The sequence below is a fragment of the Balaenoptera ricei genome, chromosome 3, assembly GCF_028023285.1.
Source record: "Balaenoptera ricei isolate mBalRic1 chromosome 3, mBalRic1.hap2, whole genome shotgun sequence".
In the NCBI taxonomy this organism is placed as follows: domain Eukaryota; kingdom Metazoa; phylum Chordata; class Mammalia; order Artiodactyla; family Balaenopteridae; genus Balaenoptera; species Balaenoptera ricei.
The window spans coordinates 167,006,823-167,025,645 of record NC_082641.1 but is presented as its reverse complement, the minus strand read 5'-3'; the positions used below and the strand labels follow the sequence as shown (position 1 = coordinate 167,025,645).

At 48.2% G+C, this 18,823-nt stretch overlaps 1 protein-coding gene across 1 annotated transcript; it reads left to right on the top strand.

Moving 5' to 3' along the window:
* The first annotated feature begins 9,441 nt into the window (after positions 1-9,441).
* Positions 9,442-18,425, top strand: ZNF672 (zinc finger protein 672). The gene is made up of 4 exons (XM_059917972.1): positions 9,442-9,727; positions 13,402-13,557; positions 14,441-14,544; positions 15,846-18,425. The coding sequence occupies exon 4, from the start codon at positions 16,081-16,083 to the stop codon at positions 17,476-17,478; it is 1,398 nt and encodes a 465-aa protein (XP_059773955.1). The 5' UTR covers positions 9,442-9,727; positions 13,402-13,557; positions 14,441-14,544; positions 15,846-16,080; the 3' UTR covers positions 17,479-18,425.
* Positions 18,426-18,823: the final 398 nt, after the last annotated feature.

Here is an 18,823-nt window from a genome sequence, read left to right as displayed (position 1 = left end):
GGAAGCGGAAATACATCATCCCGTATCAACGCCCTCCTGCCCTCTCGCCCCTCCCCCTCACGCTCGCCCGCTAACCAGGCCACATCTGGATTCCCCAGCACTCATCCCCGCCCGGCCTTCGGTTTCCGTACGAAATGGTGCCTCACAGCTCTGACGCTCACCTTACGTTGCCTCCGGCCCATCCTCCACAACTGATAAATGACGTTGAAATATGAAAGGGTTGTGCTGAGAAAAACTAGGGCGGGTAATGGAAGTCGAGAATCCCTGGTGAGTAAGGAAGTGCTAGAAATAAAACGGAGATTGGACAATCGCCTCAAAGAGATTGCTGCCATCTTACTTTACGGCGCTGGGTTCTGGTTACACCCAAAGCCACTTCCGGCCTTGCCCAGGAAGTCAGAAGTGGGCTTGTGGGCTTGTGAGCTTCCCGCTGTAGCAGTTCTTGTCGTTGGAGGCAGGCGCCGAGGGACTCTGCCGCTGGGACGAGGCGTAGTTTTCCAGAAATGACTGTCTTCACTCAAGTGAAGTCAGCGGTGCCCTTCGTTAGTAACGGGGTCTAAACGGCAGCTCTGATAGGTAAATCTCTCCTGCCGGCGTCCGCACCATGGCCCCAGCGCTGCACTTCGCCAGCCCCTTCCCGAGCCAGGCCCTGTCCCACTGAACGTCGTTGCAGTGGGGTCACTGATTACCTCATGAGCACTGATTAGAAGTTTCGTTAATCTGAACTCAGTGCTCTCGTGCACCCTGCTCAAAAGCCCGCGAGGAGGAGGAGTTTGTTACATGGCTCTGTGTATCAATGAAAGGACCTGACCTAAAGTCACCACTAATGAGTGTCGCCAGGAGAGGCCTAAGGGGAAGGCTTCAGGATGGATGTTTTATTTTTGCAAAAGACCTAACTTCCTCTGAGGTGAGCAAGTCAAATGGACTGAACTTTCCTTCTTCCCTTTGGAATTCCTCCCTACATCCCCTTGCCCCATGAATAACCACATCAGGGGGAAAAAAAAAAAAGGATTTTTAAAGAAGTAGAGCCAAATATATTTTTTAAGTGATTTAAAAGATGTTTTTCAACAAAATTGGAAATTTTATTTTTTAAATTCCAGAAGTGATTTTTCTCCAGTGAATCAGCGAGACCCTGAGTAACAGTTCTAAGTAGACAGATCTGATGGATAATGATGCCTCAGACTTATATCACATTCCTTTTTGTTATTAAGGTGCCATACAAAAACCATGAAAATTACATACAGAAATCAGAAACTACTTATTTGTTGTCTACCAGTCTCTTTAATTTTGCAAAACTGGAGTTTCACTGTAATGGTTCCATTTAACCTACCATCTTCTGTGTACCCTAACCTGAATTTTCTAAACCTTTCCTGTTCAGCACTACTACAATATCTATTATCCTTATATTTTGTCCCACAGCTTCTTTTCCCTGTGCATTCATTCCTTAGCAGGCATGAGCTTCAAGTTGTCACATATCTGTTGCATTTGGTGGGAAAACATTTTAAATACATGTAACGCCCAGACTGCTCCTAGATCACATCCTGAGGTTCAGTAGCCTCCCTGATGTCTCCGCTGGCCTCCCCCAGGGTTAACTCTCACTCACCAAGAGCAAAAATGATCTCATCATGTATAGATTGTAATATAATCCCCAGCGGTTTTTCTGCTGAGTTTGGATAATGTTTCAGGTGGCAAGAGGTTAGCTTCTGAGTCACCCTTGTCCTGGGTTTCCTCTTACTTCTCTGACCTGTTGGTTAATCCTTCATACAGTGTGTTTACTGAGTGTCTGCTACATGCTAGGCACTAGCAGCATGTAACTTATAGTCTGTGGTGCTCATTTTATAAATTGGTGATATTCAAACTAATCACAACTCAGAAATATGTTTTACCTTGCAACCTAGTATACATATATGTATGTAAATATATTCAAAACAAGTTTCAGGAAAAGATCTTTACTCAATATGCAAAGCATATTAATATTTGCTATACTATTATTTTTAATGCTGGTGGAGACCTATTCTGTTGATTTCATGAGCCACTCACAGTTTGAAAACCCTGCCCTAAATGTCAGGGCTTCCCAGGCCCTGATGCTAGGCTCTTACCTCATGCAGCCTAATTTCTCTGAAAGCCCTCAACCAAGTGCATGGCTCTGACTCCTACCCATGGCTACTGCTCCTTCCTTGGACCTCTGTCTCTACCCAGAATCCCCACAGATCACATTCTGAGATCCAGAAGCTTCTCAGACCAATGGCCAGTCCATGGCTGCCTCTCACTCACTGAGTACAAATCTGATTTCATCCCCTTTTCTCAAATCCTGCTGCTGCTTCTGTATTTACATTTTTGGTGACTGGTTCTAATCATCAACCTATTTACTCCAAGGAGAAACCTGGAAGACATCCTAAATGAATGCCCCTGTCTTCACTCTGCATCACATTAAGTATCTCAGAGAGATCCCTCCTCTCCATTTCATTGCCATTGCTTCAGCTTAGACCTTCCTCACCTCCCCTGTAGATAATATACCTCAAGAATCTTCTAAGGGGCTTCCCTGGTGGCGCAGTGGTTGAGAATCTGCCTGCCAATGCAGGGGACACGGGTTCGAGTCCCGGTCTGGGAAGATCCCACATGCCGCGGAGCAACTAGGCCCGTGAGCCACAATTACTGAGCCTGCGCGTCTGGAGCCTGTGCTCCACAACAAGAGAGGCCGCGATAGTGAGAGGCCCGCGCACCGCGATGAAGAGTGGCCCCCGCTCGCCGCAACTAGAGAAAGCCCTCGCACAGAAAGGAAGACCCAACACAGCCATAAATAAATAAATAAATAAATAAAATTAAAAAAAAAAAAAAAAACTTAAAAAAAAAATTAAAAAAAAAAAAAGAATCTTCTAAATTAGCTCTGTAGAATAGAACTTTGAGCAATGATGCTAATTTCTGTAACCACACTGTTCAATATGGTAGCCACTAGCCATGTGAGGGGTGCTTGAGAACTTAAAATGTGGCTAGTGCAACTGAGGAACTAAAATTTTAATTTAAGTTAAGATAGCCATACATGGCTAGTGACTAATATATTGGACAGCACAATATCAATGTTCTCCCCACCACAAGTGTACCGCCTTCCAGTCCCTGACACAAATAAACGACCAACCAACCCCTGTTGACTAATGAATGAAATATAAAAATATGAAAGCCATATAAAGATGTTAGTAACATCACCAATTACTAGGTAGTATCATAACTCATCTCTTTTATTAGTAACTTTTAATTTCTTCATACAAAAACTCTGTTATCTTCATGTTTAAAAGCTACCTTTTTTAGTTTGTATTTTTCTACCAGTAGAAACTACCTTTTATGGTTTTTTTCCTACTATCAGTCAAATATTTAATAAATACCACCATCAGTTGCTCATTAAACATATTAGTTGACTAGTGTATAGTGATAGCAAGCAGATCAGTAGTTGCCTAGGGGAGTGGTAGGAGGGATTACAAAGTGGCACACAGAAACTTGTGGGTAATGGATGTGTTCTCTATCTTGATTGTTATGAAGATTTGATTTGTGTATACGTTTGTCAGAAGTTTTCAAACTTTACATTTCAATATCTGAAATTTTGTATGTCAATTATACCTCAGTAAAACTGTTTTTTTAAAAAATCTGATTGAATACTTGCTGCTCCCAGAAATAGAGTCTACCAATAAAGGCTGATAAAAGGGACAGCCTTTACTCAAATGTCGGAATTATTTCTACCCTTGTTAAATCTACTGGGTTTTCCAGAAGTAAATTATTTTCCCTGACTTGCTCATGTCATTTGACAATAAAAAAAGCAAACAGTTATGCAGTGCTTATCGTGTACCAGGCACTGTTCTGAGCGGTTTATATCTATTCATTTGATCCTCATGACAACAAACTGAGGTATATTGTACCTCCATTTTACAATTAAGGAACTAGAGGTTAAATAACTTGATCCAGTTTAGTGGAGAGTTAGAACAGACTGGAAAGGCAGGTTGGGACAGGTGAAAAAGGGACTTAATATCATATCAGGAGAGTAAACTTCATTTAGTGGTTAATACAAACCTTTAACAGTTTTTGAGCAGGAGTACGACACAGCCAGAGCTTATTTTAGGGAAATTCATATGGCAGTTCATAGCTGTATTCGCCAATGCCTAGAACACTACCTGGCATATAGTAGGCCCTCCATAAATATCTTGAATATTTATGGAACCATGTTGGGAGTTATTTATTGATGCAGATTTGTAGGGAAAGACAACCATTTGGATCCAATATTTTCAAGTTGACAAATATGCCCATAACTTTACTCTTGACCTTCTAACTTTCTCTCACTACACTCATTATTACTGTTCCAATTATCATTCCCCTCTATAATGACTCCCATAAGAAACAAAAATACACCTTCCTGTATTTTCTCTTCATGATTTGAGTTCTTCCCTCCATAGCTACACAAAAGAAAGTTCTGTAATCGAGCCCTCTTTCACATGACAGTGCGTCAAACCTTGTGTACAGTCATCATGTAAAAATTTCTCTTTTCCAGGTTCAATATTCTCAGCCCATTCAATTATGGGATGTATCTATCACCATCCTAGTCACTCCTCTGGAACTGGCCAATGTCACTTAAACACCTGACATCAATACTGAACAGTGAGTCCAGAAATATCCTAATTAGTCCATTTATCTGGCTTGAAAAGCTTTGGAATTATCCTCAACCAGTCATCCTCTGCACCAGGGGTCCCCAAACCCCAGGCCACGGACCGGTACTGGTCCGTGCCTGTTAGGAACTGGGCCAGATGGCAGGAGGTGAGTGGCGGGTGAGCGAGCGAAGCTTCATCTGTATTTACAGCTGCCCCCCATCACTCGCATTACCGCCTGAGCTCCGCCTTCTGTCAGATCAGCGGTAGCATTAGATTTTTATAGGAGCGCGAACCCTACTGTGAACTGCGCATGTGAGGGATCTAAGTTGCGTGCTCCTTATGAGAATCTAATGCCTGATGATCTGAGGTGGAGCTGAGGCGGTGATGCCAGCGCTGGGGAGCGGCTGCAAATACAGATTATCATTAGCAGAGAGGTTTGACTGCACAGAGACCACAATAAATCAATTGCTTGCAGACTCATATCAAAACCCTATCAGTGAGTGGCAAGTGACAATTAAGCTGCAGCTGGTGGCAGGCTTTATAGTGGCAAGTGAGTTGATGTACTTCAATTGTACAGCTGCATCTGCTGGCAGACTTTAAGTCAGAATTGGACACATTTTAGTCCACGCATGGCCCGCCCATTATTTTATTTACCACTTCCATCCGTGCCTCTTTCCCACACTGTACACTTGTCTCAGTCATGTTTTGGTAAGCCCACAAGCTAACCCTAGCCAAAATGAGTAAAAAACAAATGTCGCTGGAGAACTTCTTTGAAAAGGGGGAAAGACCCAATGATGGGACAGCAGAAGACTCTAAGACGCCAACAAAAAGAAAGCTGCATTTAAAAGAAAATACCAAGAGTCCTACTTAAATTATGGGTTCATTGCAACAGGTGATTCACATTCTCCAAGCCCGCTTTGTATAATATGTGGCGACTGGCTATCCAGCGAAGCCATGAAACCTTCAAAACTGCTTCGCCAAATGGAGACCAAACACCCTGCATTAAAAGACAAGCCTCTGGGGTTTTTCAAGAGAAAAAAATGTGAACACGAAGAACAGAAGCAATTACTGAAGGCCACCACTTCATCAAATGTGTCTGCACTGAGAGCATCATTCTTAGTGGCTAACTGCATTGCTAAAGCTAAGAAGTCTTTTACTATCGGTGAAGAGTTGATCCTGCCTGCTGCTAAGGACATTTGTCGTGAACTTTTAGGAGACGCTGCAGTTTGAAAGATGGCACGTGTTCCTCTTTTGGCTAGCACCATAACTAGATGAATTGATGAAATAGCAGAGGATATTGAGGCACAATTGTTAGAGAGGGTTAATGAGTCACCGTGGTACACAATCCAGGTTGACAGGTCTACTGATGTTGACAACAAGGCAACAATGCTTGTTTTTGTGCAATATATTTTTCAGGAGGATGTGCACCAGGATATGTTATGTGCACTTTTGTTGCTAACCAACACCACAGCTGCAGAACTATTCAAGTCTTTTAATGATTACATATCAGGAAAACTGAATTGGTCATTTTGTGTTGGTATATGCACGGACGGAGCAGCTGCCATGACTGGACGGCTTTCTGGTTTCACTACTCGGGTCAAAGAGTTCGCGTCTGAATGTGAGTCTACGCACTGTGTCATCCATAGAAAAATGCTGGCTAGCTGAAAAACGTCACCTGGACTTAACAACGTTTTGCAGGATGTGATTAAAGTCATCAACCGCATTAAAGTACATGCCCTTAACTCACGTCTGTTCATGCAGCTCTGTGAGGAGATGGACTCAGAGCATACACGTCTTCTCTTATACACAGAAGTGAGATGGCTTTCTAAAGGTAGATCACTGGCCAGAGTTTCTGAGTTATGAGAGCCACTCCAGAGATTTTTAGAAAAATAGTCACCACTGGCAGCACATTTCAGTGACACAGAATGCGTTGCAAAACTTGCTTACTTGTGTGACATATTCAGCCTGCTCAATGAACTCAATCTGTCACTTCAGGGGAGAACGACAACTGTTTTCAAGTCAGCAGATAAAGTGGCTGCATTCAAAGCCAAACTGGAATTAAGGGGGTGATGAGTGAACATTGGGATTTTTGACATTTAAACATTAGCAGAGATTTTGAAAGAGACTGAGCCAGGGCCTTCTTTCTCCCAGCTGGTGCATGATCACCTATCTCAGCTTTCAAAAGAGTTTGTGCATTACTTCCCAACCACAAAGATCCCCGAACTGGGAAGGAATGGATCCGCGACCCACTTGTGAATAAGCCAGGTGAATCGACTTCATGCTAGAAGAGGATCAACTACTTGAGATCGCAAATGACAGTGCCCTTAAAAGTATGTTTGAGACAACTTAAAATCTCCATACATTCTGGATTAAAGTCAAGGCAGAATATCCTGAGATTGCCACAAAAGCACTGAAAAGCCTGCTTCCATTTCCAGCATCCTATCTTTGTGAAGCAGGGTTTTCTGCAGCGACAGCGACCAAAACGAGATTACAGAGTAGGTTGGACATAAGCAACACACTTCGGGTGTCACTGTCTCCCATTGCCCCCAGATGGGACCATCTAGTTGCAGGAAAACAACTCAGGAGTCCCACTGATTCTGCACTATGGTGAGTTGTATAATTATTTCATTATATATTACAATGTAATAATAATAGAAATAAAGTGCACAATAAATGTAATGCTCTTTAATCACCCCGCAACTGTCCCCCACCCCCCACCCCGGTCTGTGGAAAAATTGTCTTCCACGAAACAGGTCCCTGGTGCCAAAAAGATTGGGGACCACTGCTCTACACAATGCTACCTTAAAATGTATCTACATCTCCCACCTCCATTCCTTCCTGGTTCAGGCTGTCATCACCCTAGGCCTGCATCCTGTGTCTCTTTTCCACTTACTTGCCTCCTGCTGCCAGACTTGTACTCCTTACACCATGATGCTATACATGGATCAGCAGACATTCATTGAGTATCTGTGACGAGCAGGCACTGGGCTCATGCTTCAGGGCATTGTTTGTGAGTGGGGCAAAGCCCTTCCCTTAAACTATGGGGGAGAAGAGCACATTCTAGCATAGGCATCTCCAGGTTTATGAAGATGGCATTTGACTAAACTGTTAAGAATGGGTGGATTTCAAAGCAGAGTTCAATTGCATTCCAAAACCACCACAAGCTAGGAGGAGAGGCATGGATTAGATTCTTCCTCATAGCCTTGCAAAAGAACCAACCCTGCTGACACTTGAGCTCAGACTTCTAGACTCCAGAACTGTGAGAAAATAAACTTCTGTTGCTTAAGTCACTCAGTTTCTAGTACTTTGTTACAGCAGCCCTAGGAAACTAATACAAGCCCCAAACTAGAAACAACCCAAATGTCCATCAGCTGTATTTATTCAGTAAAACAGGTAATCAAGTATGGTATATTCACACAATGGAATACTATACAGCAACAAAAATGAACTAACTACAACCACACTCAACAATATGAATAAACCTTACATATGTAAAGTTAAGCAAGAGAATCAGACTCAAAAAGAGTACATATAGGGGCTTCCCTGGTGGCACAGTGGTTGGGAATCTGCCTGCCAATGCAGGGGACACGGGTTCGAGCCCTGGTCTGGGAAGATCCCACATGCCGCGGAGCAACTAGGCCCGTGAGCCACAACTACTGAGCCTGCGCGTCTGGAGCCTGTGCTCCGTAACAAGAGAGGCCGCGATAGTGAGAGGCCCGCGCACAGCGATGAAGAGTGGCCCCCACTCGCCACAACTAGAGAAAGCCCACGCACAGAAACGAAGACCCAACACAGCCAAAAATAAATAAATAAAGTGTAAAATTAAAAAAAAAAAAAGTACATATAGTATGATTCCGTGTATATAAAGTCAAAACTATAAATTAGCCAAAACTAATTTATGGTGTCAGGATTATGGTTACTCTTTCTGTGGGAGTAGAGACAAGAGGTGGGCCAAAGGGTTTTCTGGCGTTCTGGAAATATTCCATTTCTTAATATGTGTGCTTATGCATGGGTTTGTTTAGCTTATAAAAAAGCAAGGGGAAGGTCTGAGGGATCTAAGTGTACACTGATTTAGGGAACCCCTGAGCAGAGAAGAGGGGCCGAAGCTCTGGATGAGTGGCAGGATGCGTGGTACTAAGTGACCTTGAAAGGAAGATTAGAACTGGTAAACAATGGTCCTGAGAGCCATCATCCAGAGTCTGATAGGCAGCCCTGAAGAGGGGATGGTCACATTCCCAAAAGCGTTTCCGGAAACCAACACTAACAGCACACCTCAGTGTAACAAGACATTGCACAGAGAGCTCAGCCAGTAAGCTCTTGTAGAGACAATTGGCAAGCAGGCCAGGATTACCCCCAACCCTGGCAGTGCGACCCTGGATGGGTCATTAATTTGTGGGTGCCTCCTTGGCAGAGCTGTGGCGAGGAGGAAGATAATAGGTATCAAGTCTGGCCTCATTGTAAGAAGTCACTAACTTACTGCCGGGACTGTTCGGGCGGGTGGCCCCCAAGGCCACGCAGCGTCAGGCACCCGCGCGGGGACCCCCTTCGGCGATCCAGCGGGCGCCTGTGAGCCGCAGGAACACCATATAGAGCATCCGGACCCCGCCACTGGATGCTGAGGCGGTGCACGTGGGTCACCGCCTTTTCCTTTGATTGGGCTGGAAGAGGCCCGGGGAGGGCACGTGGACAAAGGAGGAGGCAGGGATTGGTTAAGCCTGGGAAGAAGGCGGGGCCTTGACAAGGGAGGGAGGAGGGACCGGAGTCTCCCTAGGCTCCGCCTTTTAGCTCCGCCCCCTTACTGGGATTCTGGCTTGGGCAGGCGAGCCTGAACCTTTAGTGGAGCCTTCTTACGTCTCCTAGTCCTCCCAGCAACCGGTGACGCGGCCCTCATGAGGCAGACCACTGGCCAACCCGGGAGAGCGGGGCTGGAGCGTGACCCCCAATCCCGAGGCGCCTCCCAGCTGCCCCCACTCTGCGGCCCCGCGCTCCGCTAGGTCCTTCCCTCCCTTCCCCGCCCCAGTCCCGCAGTGCGGGAGGCTGGGGTCGGCGAGCCAGCTGAGTGGGAGCCGCGCGGTGTCCGAGGATCCAGTCGGCGACCGGTGAGGGGACCGAAGGGCTGGGAGGGAGGGTTAGCGCTGGGCAGTGGTCCCCAACTTGCGCCCGGCTTCTTCCCTCCGCTCCGAGCGGCTAGCGTTTGCAGCCGTCGGGAACGACGCCCCGGCAACGAGTGACGCGGCAGCGCCGCGGAGCAAGCGATTGGCCGGCGCACGCCCGCTGGTGCCTCGCGGCCTGCTCCTCCCAGGCCTTGCCCTCCGTCTGTCCTCGCCAGTCCTACTCTGGTGACCTTCGTGGCTGGCGGCCCCACGACGCGGACATCGCCAGGCTGAGTCAGTTTAAAAGGGCAGCGGCAGCCTCTGGGCTCGGTCGATGTTTTAAACGCCCCCTACTCTCCACTACGTTTTTGGTGCCGTATCTTGCCCTTCGCGTGGGCTGGCGCCAAGTGTGAAGAGCTGGGGTGGGCCCGGGGTGGGAAGTTTCGTGCAAGGAGAATCTGACCAGTAACTCGTGACGAAAACTGACTGCACCCGGGATTGGCTGCGCTGCGGGAGGGCCAGGGAAGGCGACCTGCTCAGGTGGGGCGTTCCTCATTCCTCGAATAGTTGTGCTCAGCTCCCGTTAAGTACTAGGCACCAAGTCTTAAAATGAGTAACCAATGTCACTACTTACTCTCGAAGCTGCCGGTGTGTGGGGAGGGTCTACGAAAGCCCCACACTGCTCTAATCCTGTTAAGTAGGGTTCTTTGTGGGGGGTGGGTCGGGGGGAAAAGACTTAAAAAAGGTCTTGCAGAACGTTTAGGATGCTTAGGCGGTAAGAGTCAGACCTCTTTTTCAGGGTTCCATAAAACTTACCAGGGGAGAGTAAATCCTAAAAACTCGGGAACTGCAGTTCTCAGACTTAACACCTTCCCTCTTTTCATAGGCAACATTATTACAGCTTCCTTTACTGAGTTTTCTCAGGCAGGAGTGTTAGACACCCCACGTCCCCTGTCCAAGGTCACACAGCTGGTAATGGAAGACCCAGAATTTGGACACTTGCCTCTCCTGTCTCCTACACAGGTTGCAGTTAAGGACTTAGTAAACCAAGTCAGAGTATTTGCAGTATATGCAGTGGATAGGGCTGTGGAGGATAAGATGACTAGAGAGAGGCCCTCTCCTCCAGGGACCTAACGTTGGAAAGAATTGCATTCCAGATTAATACATCAGTTTAAAAAAGCATTAGATGCCTTATGTGTGCCCAACTTCTTGCTAGGCCTAGGAAGAGTGCAAAGTACCGTATAGTCCCTTCCTCATCCCAGTTCTGGGCTCCTCTGGCTCTTCTGGGCTGTAGTCTTGCCCATGTGTCAAAGGAACATAGTGAATAAACTATCCTACTATGTTCTCTCCCTGTCAACATACATATATTCTCCACACTTCCCAGATTTCACAGGAAAATCTTTGTGAAAAAACCTTGCAAAAGAATCTGTTTGGATCATGATCGGGCTTGGGTACTTGGAATGGGGAGGGAGCTGTCATTCCTTTTTCCACCAACTCCTTAAACATGTCAGACTGGATCTGAAGCTGGAAGGGGCAATGTCTTTTAAAGTACTGGACCTTGTTTCTGTTATGGGAAAAAGGGAAGTGAGGAGTGGCCATTCTGGTGCTCTGGATTTCATACCCCATGCTCCCCTAGAAAAGAGACCGAAACCTTTCCAGAGTAGATTGGGAATCACTGTTTGGGAGGAGTGAAGGTGCTCAGTAGGGCTTCTCTGAGGAGGGATTATTGGAGCAGAGCCCTGAATGAAGGAGGAGAAAGGGCTTTCAGGTAGAAAGAACTACAAGTGGAAAGGCCCCAAAGCAGGCTTCAGAGGGTCAGGGAAACTATTCCATCCATCCAGTTCCTCCCCCCTCCTCCTCCCAACAGTGAGAAGTGGGTTATTTGCTTCTAGATGGATGTAAATTTCAGCAGCCTCTAGGGGTGTCTCAGAGTCCTGGAGACTACATTGTCATTAGGGCTGGGCAACAGACTTTAGGACTGGGACCAGGGTGGGGGTTAAGTATATATAGAGAGGCCAGCAGAAGAATCTTCTCTCCCGAATGCAGCTACTGCTCCCCAAACCACTTCTTAGGCTGACTGTTTCCTTTCCTCTACCAGGACCGCAAAGGAATCCACCGCAGAGTACACAGAGTGAGCCCCGGTCCCATGGTGGTCCCTGGGGCTGCCTGGGGCTTCCTGCCACACTGCTGCCAGCTGGCCAGGGCCAGGAAGGGTTGGGGACTATCGGGGAGAGCCAGAGACGGGCCTCCCAGCCTGCCATCCCCTTCCTGTCCCTGGACCCACCTGCCGTCCTTGTGGCTCTGGATGAGCTTGCACCACAGGGGAACCTCAAGTCACATAGGGGTAACCAGTAGTACCCACCTCAAAGGACTACTGGGAGGATGAAAGGGGTACATACACAGAAACATATGAGAGCCATTCCATATTGATGCTAGTAATAACTGGAGAGTAGCAGTGATAGGCTTTGCATGAGTTATAACCCCAAGTCCCAAACAGGTCTCCTAGATGGCAGTACAGATATTCACTTTCCTGAAGAGCACATGGGCCCTCTGGAGGGTGTGGCCAGAGCCCCACATCTTGGGAGATGAGAAGAGTGGCTGTCTTCTGGTTACTGAGGCTCTAAGGGTCAGGGCAGTTGGTGGCCTCTTCCCATGCAATCCCCTTCAGGGACTGTGAGGTGGGTCAGCCTCCCTTTGTACATTGTTCCAGGATTTGGAAAGGCCATTTGGCAAACACTATCTAATAGAACAAAAATGTGAGCCACATTTGTAATCATCACTTTTCTTAAAAACAGGTGAAATGAATTTTAAAAATATATTTCATTTAACCCAATATATATAAAATATTATTTCAACATATAGTCAACATTAAACATTATTAATGAGATATTTTGTATTCTTTATTTCATACTAAGTCTTTGAAGTTAGGAGTGTATTTGACCTATAGCACATCTCACTTTGGACCAGCCACATTTCAAGTTTCAGTTGCCACATGTGGCTTGTGGCTACTGTAGCAGACAGCACAGCTGAGACAGCCCTCAGACCCACTCCTGCAGCCCAGACGAGTTTTATCCAACTCTGGCTTCAAGATGGAGGAATTGTGAGATGATCACTTGCCTCTTCATCATGCCCCAGAAATGGTGGCCTGGCAGAAAAGATAACCAGGGAAGAAAATCTTTATACTAACTGAACAACACAACTCAGAAGAAAAATAACTACACTTCTCTCACAGTAGATTGTTAGTAAATGTACTAAATCCTGATTAAGTCCAACACTCCTGTGAACAGTTAGATATGGCATGAAATGCCTGCAATATCTATTAAGAAACAAGTTTCGTGGTATACAAAACAGAAATTTATCTTTATTGTGAATATTAATTTTTGCCATTAGCTTATCTTCTTAGTAATTGTCTTTTATTAGTTACGTATAATAAGTTTGTAAGTATTAAATACTTGAAAGTTACTAAAATACTTTAAAGTATTGAACAATTAGGACTTTTCATCAATTCACACGTAATTACCCCCTTCCCTCTTTCGAAGCCTCCCTTGTACTTATTTTTTTCCAAAAATCAAAGAAATTTGGTGGTATAGCAACTTCAGAACTCAATCAGGAAAATGATGGTTAGGACAGTCTAGAAATCGTTCTTCTTTTGGCACAGTAATATTTTTTTTTTCTTTCAGATTTCCTCCCAAGCATAGACCCTTTCCTTCCAGGGCAAGCTCCAGCATGGGGTGAGGTACAGAAGAGAGACTTGAAGGATACACCCTGGCACTCAAGCACAAAACCTGCACCCTTGACCAGGGTCTCTTATTCCATGTCTGTGATGGGGCAAAATGGTATCTTTGTTTATATGTCATTTATGTGTGTGTGTTTTCATTTGTACATTTGTCTTACCTTCCTTGGACATGTGCCCTTGAAGGCAGTAGCCTGGCAGAGGGTGTAATCCCAGAAACTTGGCCTGAGAGGTGCCAGGGTCTCCAGAGACACTCAGGTGAGGGGGAATACTCACTAGGACATAAGCATTGCTCTCTTTGGCATTTGGGATCAACCACTGATCCTTGAGAGAAGGTTTTATTCACACAAGGGCAAACATTCTTTTGAATTTGACCAGCTAGAATTAGCAGCCCAAGCAAGTGTCTGGGCTGAAAACTCTCTCTGGAAGAACCAAGAAACTCCCTCTAAAGTCTGCTCTCAGGTTTGCAGAGGGGCTCTTGCCCCTGCTTGCAGATTTTTATTTTATTAAAAAATCTTTATTGGAGTATAATTGCTTTACAATGGTGTGTTAGTTTCTGCTTTATAACAAAGTGAATCAGTTATACATATACATATGTTCCCATATCTCTTCCCTCTTGCATCTCCCTCCCTCCCACCCTCCCTCCCTCCCTCCCTGCTTGCAGATTTTGTTTAAAACTCATCCTCTTTGAATAAGATGTCTAGGATTTAAAATACTCCAGACCCCCGCCCCCCCCCCAAAAAGTGTATGGGCTGGGGTAGGGTGGGGGGAGTGTCATAGATGAAATGAAATAGCAAAATGTAAATAGATGCTGAAGGTGAGTGAGTGATTTGTGCTACTATTCTTGTTAGTTTTTTATATTTGAAAATATCCATTTTAAAAATACCCTCTTCCAAGAAATGTTTCCTTCATTCTCTTCTACCTGCGTCTGTCCCCTTTGCTCAGTTTCAATTCACATTGTCCCTCTTATTTTATCCTTCCTGCAGGGCACAGCACATCCTGCTCCAGAGGCACAGGGAGAGAACATGCTATATCCACCACTCCTTCCCAAGAAGGAGGGGAACAGAAGCTTCAGAGCCCACCCCTGCAGGTCTGTGGTTTTAAAGGCTTTTTTCAGTTGACTCCATTTGCATCCAAAAGATGAGGACCCCATCTATGGGGTGTTTTAACCACAGTTCTGGGTATTTGAGTTTCCCTCTGCTAATAAGAAAATGACTGATGACTATTTTGTTTGCTTTCTCTCACTGATCTGTTGGGTGACATGGCCTATAACTTATAGTGACTATACCTGTCTCCTGTGTCCCACTAAACTGAACTGGGGACAGATCCATGGATCTTGAGGGGAACAGTCAGTGGTGAGGCCAGTCAGGTGAGGAGAGCGGCCCAATATGTGCTCTAAATAGAGGGCACAGGATGTTCTGTGCACAAATGCTGACCCTGCTCACAGAGAGCCACCCTGACCAACTTGTCAGAAGGAGTCAGGGATGCCATTTGAGATAAAGAAAATAGCAGCGCAGATTCCACCCCCATAAAGGGGCTTCTTTGCTACTCCACGTTCTCAGATCCCTGGAGCTGGGGCAATGAGGAAAGTCTGCAGAATGTTTGCAAACAACTTGAATGCCCTGAGAATTAGAAAGGATGTCCCTTCCTTCTCCCCAGCCTTCCCTAGAAATGTGAAAATCACTTCTTTGATAATGCCATCAACTTTTGATAATATTCTTTGTGAATTATTCATGCTTCCTTTTACCCCTTTCCTGGGTCCTGAGTTGCTTTCTCAAGGCTAGGCCAGGGAACTTTGAGACTGTGTACTGATGTGGTGTGATTGTGTATCAGGTGCTGTCCAAAGCCAAGGAGCAATACTTTGGGTTTTCTCAGATACCTCCCCTTGCCCAGGTCCCAGCCCTTCCTGAGCCTTTTGCCCAGGCTGCTGCTGGATAGGTTTATGCTTCACCGCTTCCAGCCCAGGCCTGGCTGGGTTCACACTGGTTACTCAGGAAACCCTGGGTCTTCAGAGGAAGGTGTTGATGTGGTTTAGGCCCAGGGGACTTCTCATTACCAGTCCCTCCTTGGTCGTGTCCTAGTGCATCTCCAGGCCAAGGTCCCTGGTCTAAGGTCATAAAACAAGCTGGACACTCTTCCTTCCCTTCTGAGCAGTGTACTGGAGGAAAGCTCCCCTCTTGAGTCCCTCCTGCCCTTCCTGGTGGCACAAGGACCCCTCCCCCCCATATTTCTAGGACTCCCATGGCTTTGCCTCCTCTTGGAGAATGGAACTCCAGAGATGGTCTAGCTGAGGAAGGTACAGAAAACAGGGAGCCTGTGCTTGCCCCTCCATTCCCCAAGGTGTAGCTGTCATAGATGTTGCTGGGGCTCACAGTGACCTTCTCCCTGCAGGGCTCACGGTACATGGTAAACCTAGCTGCAGCCCACCTCTGAAACAGCCACAGCCCCTGCTGTGAGAGAAGGAACCCTGGAATCCGCGGACCAGTTTTCCAGGCCTCCCTCTCTTCCCTCTGCTACCGTTCCCTTCCTAGGCCTTAAGAAAACTGAAAATAACTCTCAGCTGGAGGAGGTGGACTCGAGTGTGAGTGGCACGCTGCACCCTGAGGGCGCCCGGCTGGCCCTCATCATGCTCGCTGCCTCAGAGGCAGCAGCCGGCAGGCCTTATGGGTGCAGTGAGTGTGGAAAGAGCTTCCGCTACAGTTCCGTGCTGCTGCGGCATGAGCGCGCCCATGGGGGCGACAGCCGCTTCCGCTGTCTAGAGTGCGGCGAGCGCTGCGCACAGGCCGCAGACCTCCGTGCGCACCGACGCGCTCATGCGGGCCAGACGCTCTACATCTGCAATGAGTGTGGCCAGAGCTTCCATCACAGCGGCCGCCTTGACCTACACCAGAGCGCGCACAGGCGGCGCAGCCGCTCCTGCCGCTGCCGAGCTTGCGGCCGCTGCTTCCCACACCTCCCGGCTCTGCTGCTGCACAGGCGCAGCTGGCACCCTCCCGAGCGGCCCCGCCGCTGCCCGCTGTGCCCTCGTGCCTTCCGCCAGAGCGCACTGCGCTTCCACCAGGCACGGGCACACCCGTGGGGGACACCGGCCGTGCCCGCTGACACGCTCCATCGCTGCGCTCAGTGCCCGCGGGCCTTCCGCAGCGGTGCGGGACTTCGGAGCCATTTGCGTGTCCACGCGGCCAGGAGCCCTGGTGACTCCACGCTTCGGCAGCCAGGCACTTCGGACGCACACCAATGTGGTGTGTGTGGCAAGAGCTTTGGCAAGAGCTCCACACTAACGCGACACCTGCAGACGCACTCGGGTGAGAAACCTTTCAAATGCCCGGAGTGTGGCAAGGGCTTCTTGGAGAGCGCCACCCTGGTGCGCCATCAGCGCACGCACACGGGCGAGAAGCCCTACGCCTGCAGCGACTGCGGGCGCCGCTTCAGCGAGAGCTCCACGCTGCTGCGCCATCGGCGCAGCCACCAGGGAGAGCGGCCACACGCATGCGCCACGTGTGGCAAGGGCTTCGGGCAGCGCTCCGACCTTGTGGTGCACCAGCGCATCCACACAGGCGAGAGGCCCTTCCCGTGTACCGAGTGTGGCCGCTGCTTCAGCGACCGCTCGGACCTCACAAAGCACAGGCGCACACACACAGGCGAGAAGCCCTACCGCTGTGAGTTGTGCGGCAAGCACTTCACGTGCGTGTCCAACCTCAACGTGCACCGGCGCAACCATGCTGGCCACAAGCCCCACAAGTGCCCTGAGTGTGGCAAAGCCTTCAGTGTGGGCTCCAAGCTGGCACTGCACCGCAAGACGCACCTGGGCGAGCGGCCGGCGGAATGTGCGGAGTGTGGCAAGTGTTTCAGCCACAGCCGCTCCCTGTCGCAGCACCAGCGGGCCCACACACGTGCTCGCGCCGCCGCAGCTACAGCTGCCGCTGCCACTCAGGCCAAGGCAGGCACTGCCCTCATCTTTGCTGGGCAAGCAGGACAGGAAAAGCCAGGGCTTTTTGTGTCTCAGTTGAGAAAGCCTTGCTGAGCGTCTCCTCCGGAGTGGGCTAGACAAGCACTTTTATAGTGCCGTAGGGACGGGTGGGACAACTCGCCGATGGAGTTCTGTGGGAGGACAGCGTGGCGTATTACCTTTCTCCATCCCTGTTGGTAGCACTTCACCTGGCCTCTCGCTGCACCCCTACACCTACTTCCCCTGTCAGCTCTTTGCCTGTTCTCAGTCCGTCCTTCTCCCCCTCTGAGGTGTAGGTGCAGGGAGAACCTCTCAGACCCCACGCGTGGAAGAGCGCCCAAGTATTGGTGTGCCCCATCCCTGCTGCTGCACCTGCTGTGCTCTCAGGTGTTTCCTGTTTTCCCATCAGCATTCTGTCTTCTCTTGTCCCATCTCCTTTTTCCAGCCTGAGTCTCCTCTACCTCTTCTTTCCAGATACTTTTGGTGTCCTGCCTCTTCAGGTAATGACCACAGATATGGCCGGAGTCACATCCCACAGGCCCTGTGGTTTTCTTGCCTCTTCCTTTCACTTGACTGTTAGTCTCTCTGCTGCTTTCTCCCTCAGCTTCTGAGAGATGGGAAATTTGCAGAGATAGTGGCAAAGCTCACTTCACTGAAAGATATCTCCACACCAGAAGCACCCAGAGAAGTGCTTCACACCATGTAAAGGTGGGCCGGAGCTCTCAGCATGGCTGCCCACCTGTCCCATGGGACAGACCTGTTGGTGTACAGATTAAGGTGCCTCTCAGGACAGTGTTCTTCAGGTGGGGGACATCAGCCCTGGGGCCTGAGTCAAGACCACATGGGTCCACAAAGCTGGGCACTGACAAGTGCAGTTAAGAACGCTATACACAAATTAAGCTTGGAGCCATGAGGAAACTGAGCTCCACAGAGGCCACGGTGCAGGGCTGAAAATTCCCTGTAATTGGCCAGCGATTGTTTTGCTTGCAGGTGTTGAAATAAAGAATTATTTGAGTTCCAGATGCCAAGAGCTCCCTTTGTCAAACCTGAGGCTGCTGTATTTGCAGACTTCAGGAGTCACCCAAGAGACTGGCCCTTTCAAAATTCCAAGGTCTCCGGTCCCTTCCCAAGTTAGCTCAGCAATCTTGCATGTATAGCCCCCTCATTTTTGCACTGGAAGGCAAGACTCTTCAGGGGCCCCTATACATTTGGTTCTCTTGGTTAGTGGAGAGTACAAATGTGGCCCAGGAACACATACCTCTAATCCTACTCCAGCCCAACCCTCTGGAATTACCTAGCGCCTTGCTTGAATGCAAGAGTGGAGGGAGTGCCAAAGCGAATTGGGAAAGAAAGCTGGGTCTTCAGGGTGGGTGCAGATGGGGGCTTGCAGAGAGAAGAATAGGGCCTGCACTTAGGGTGC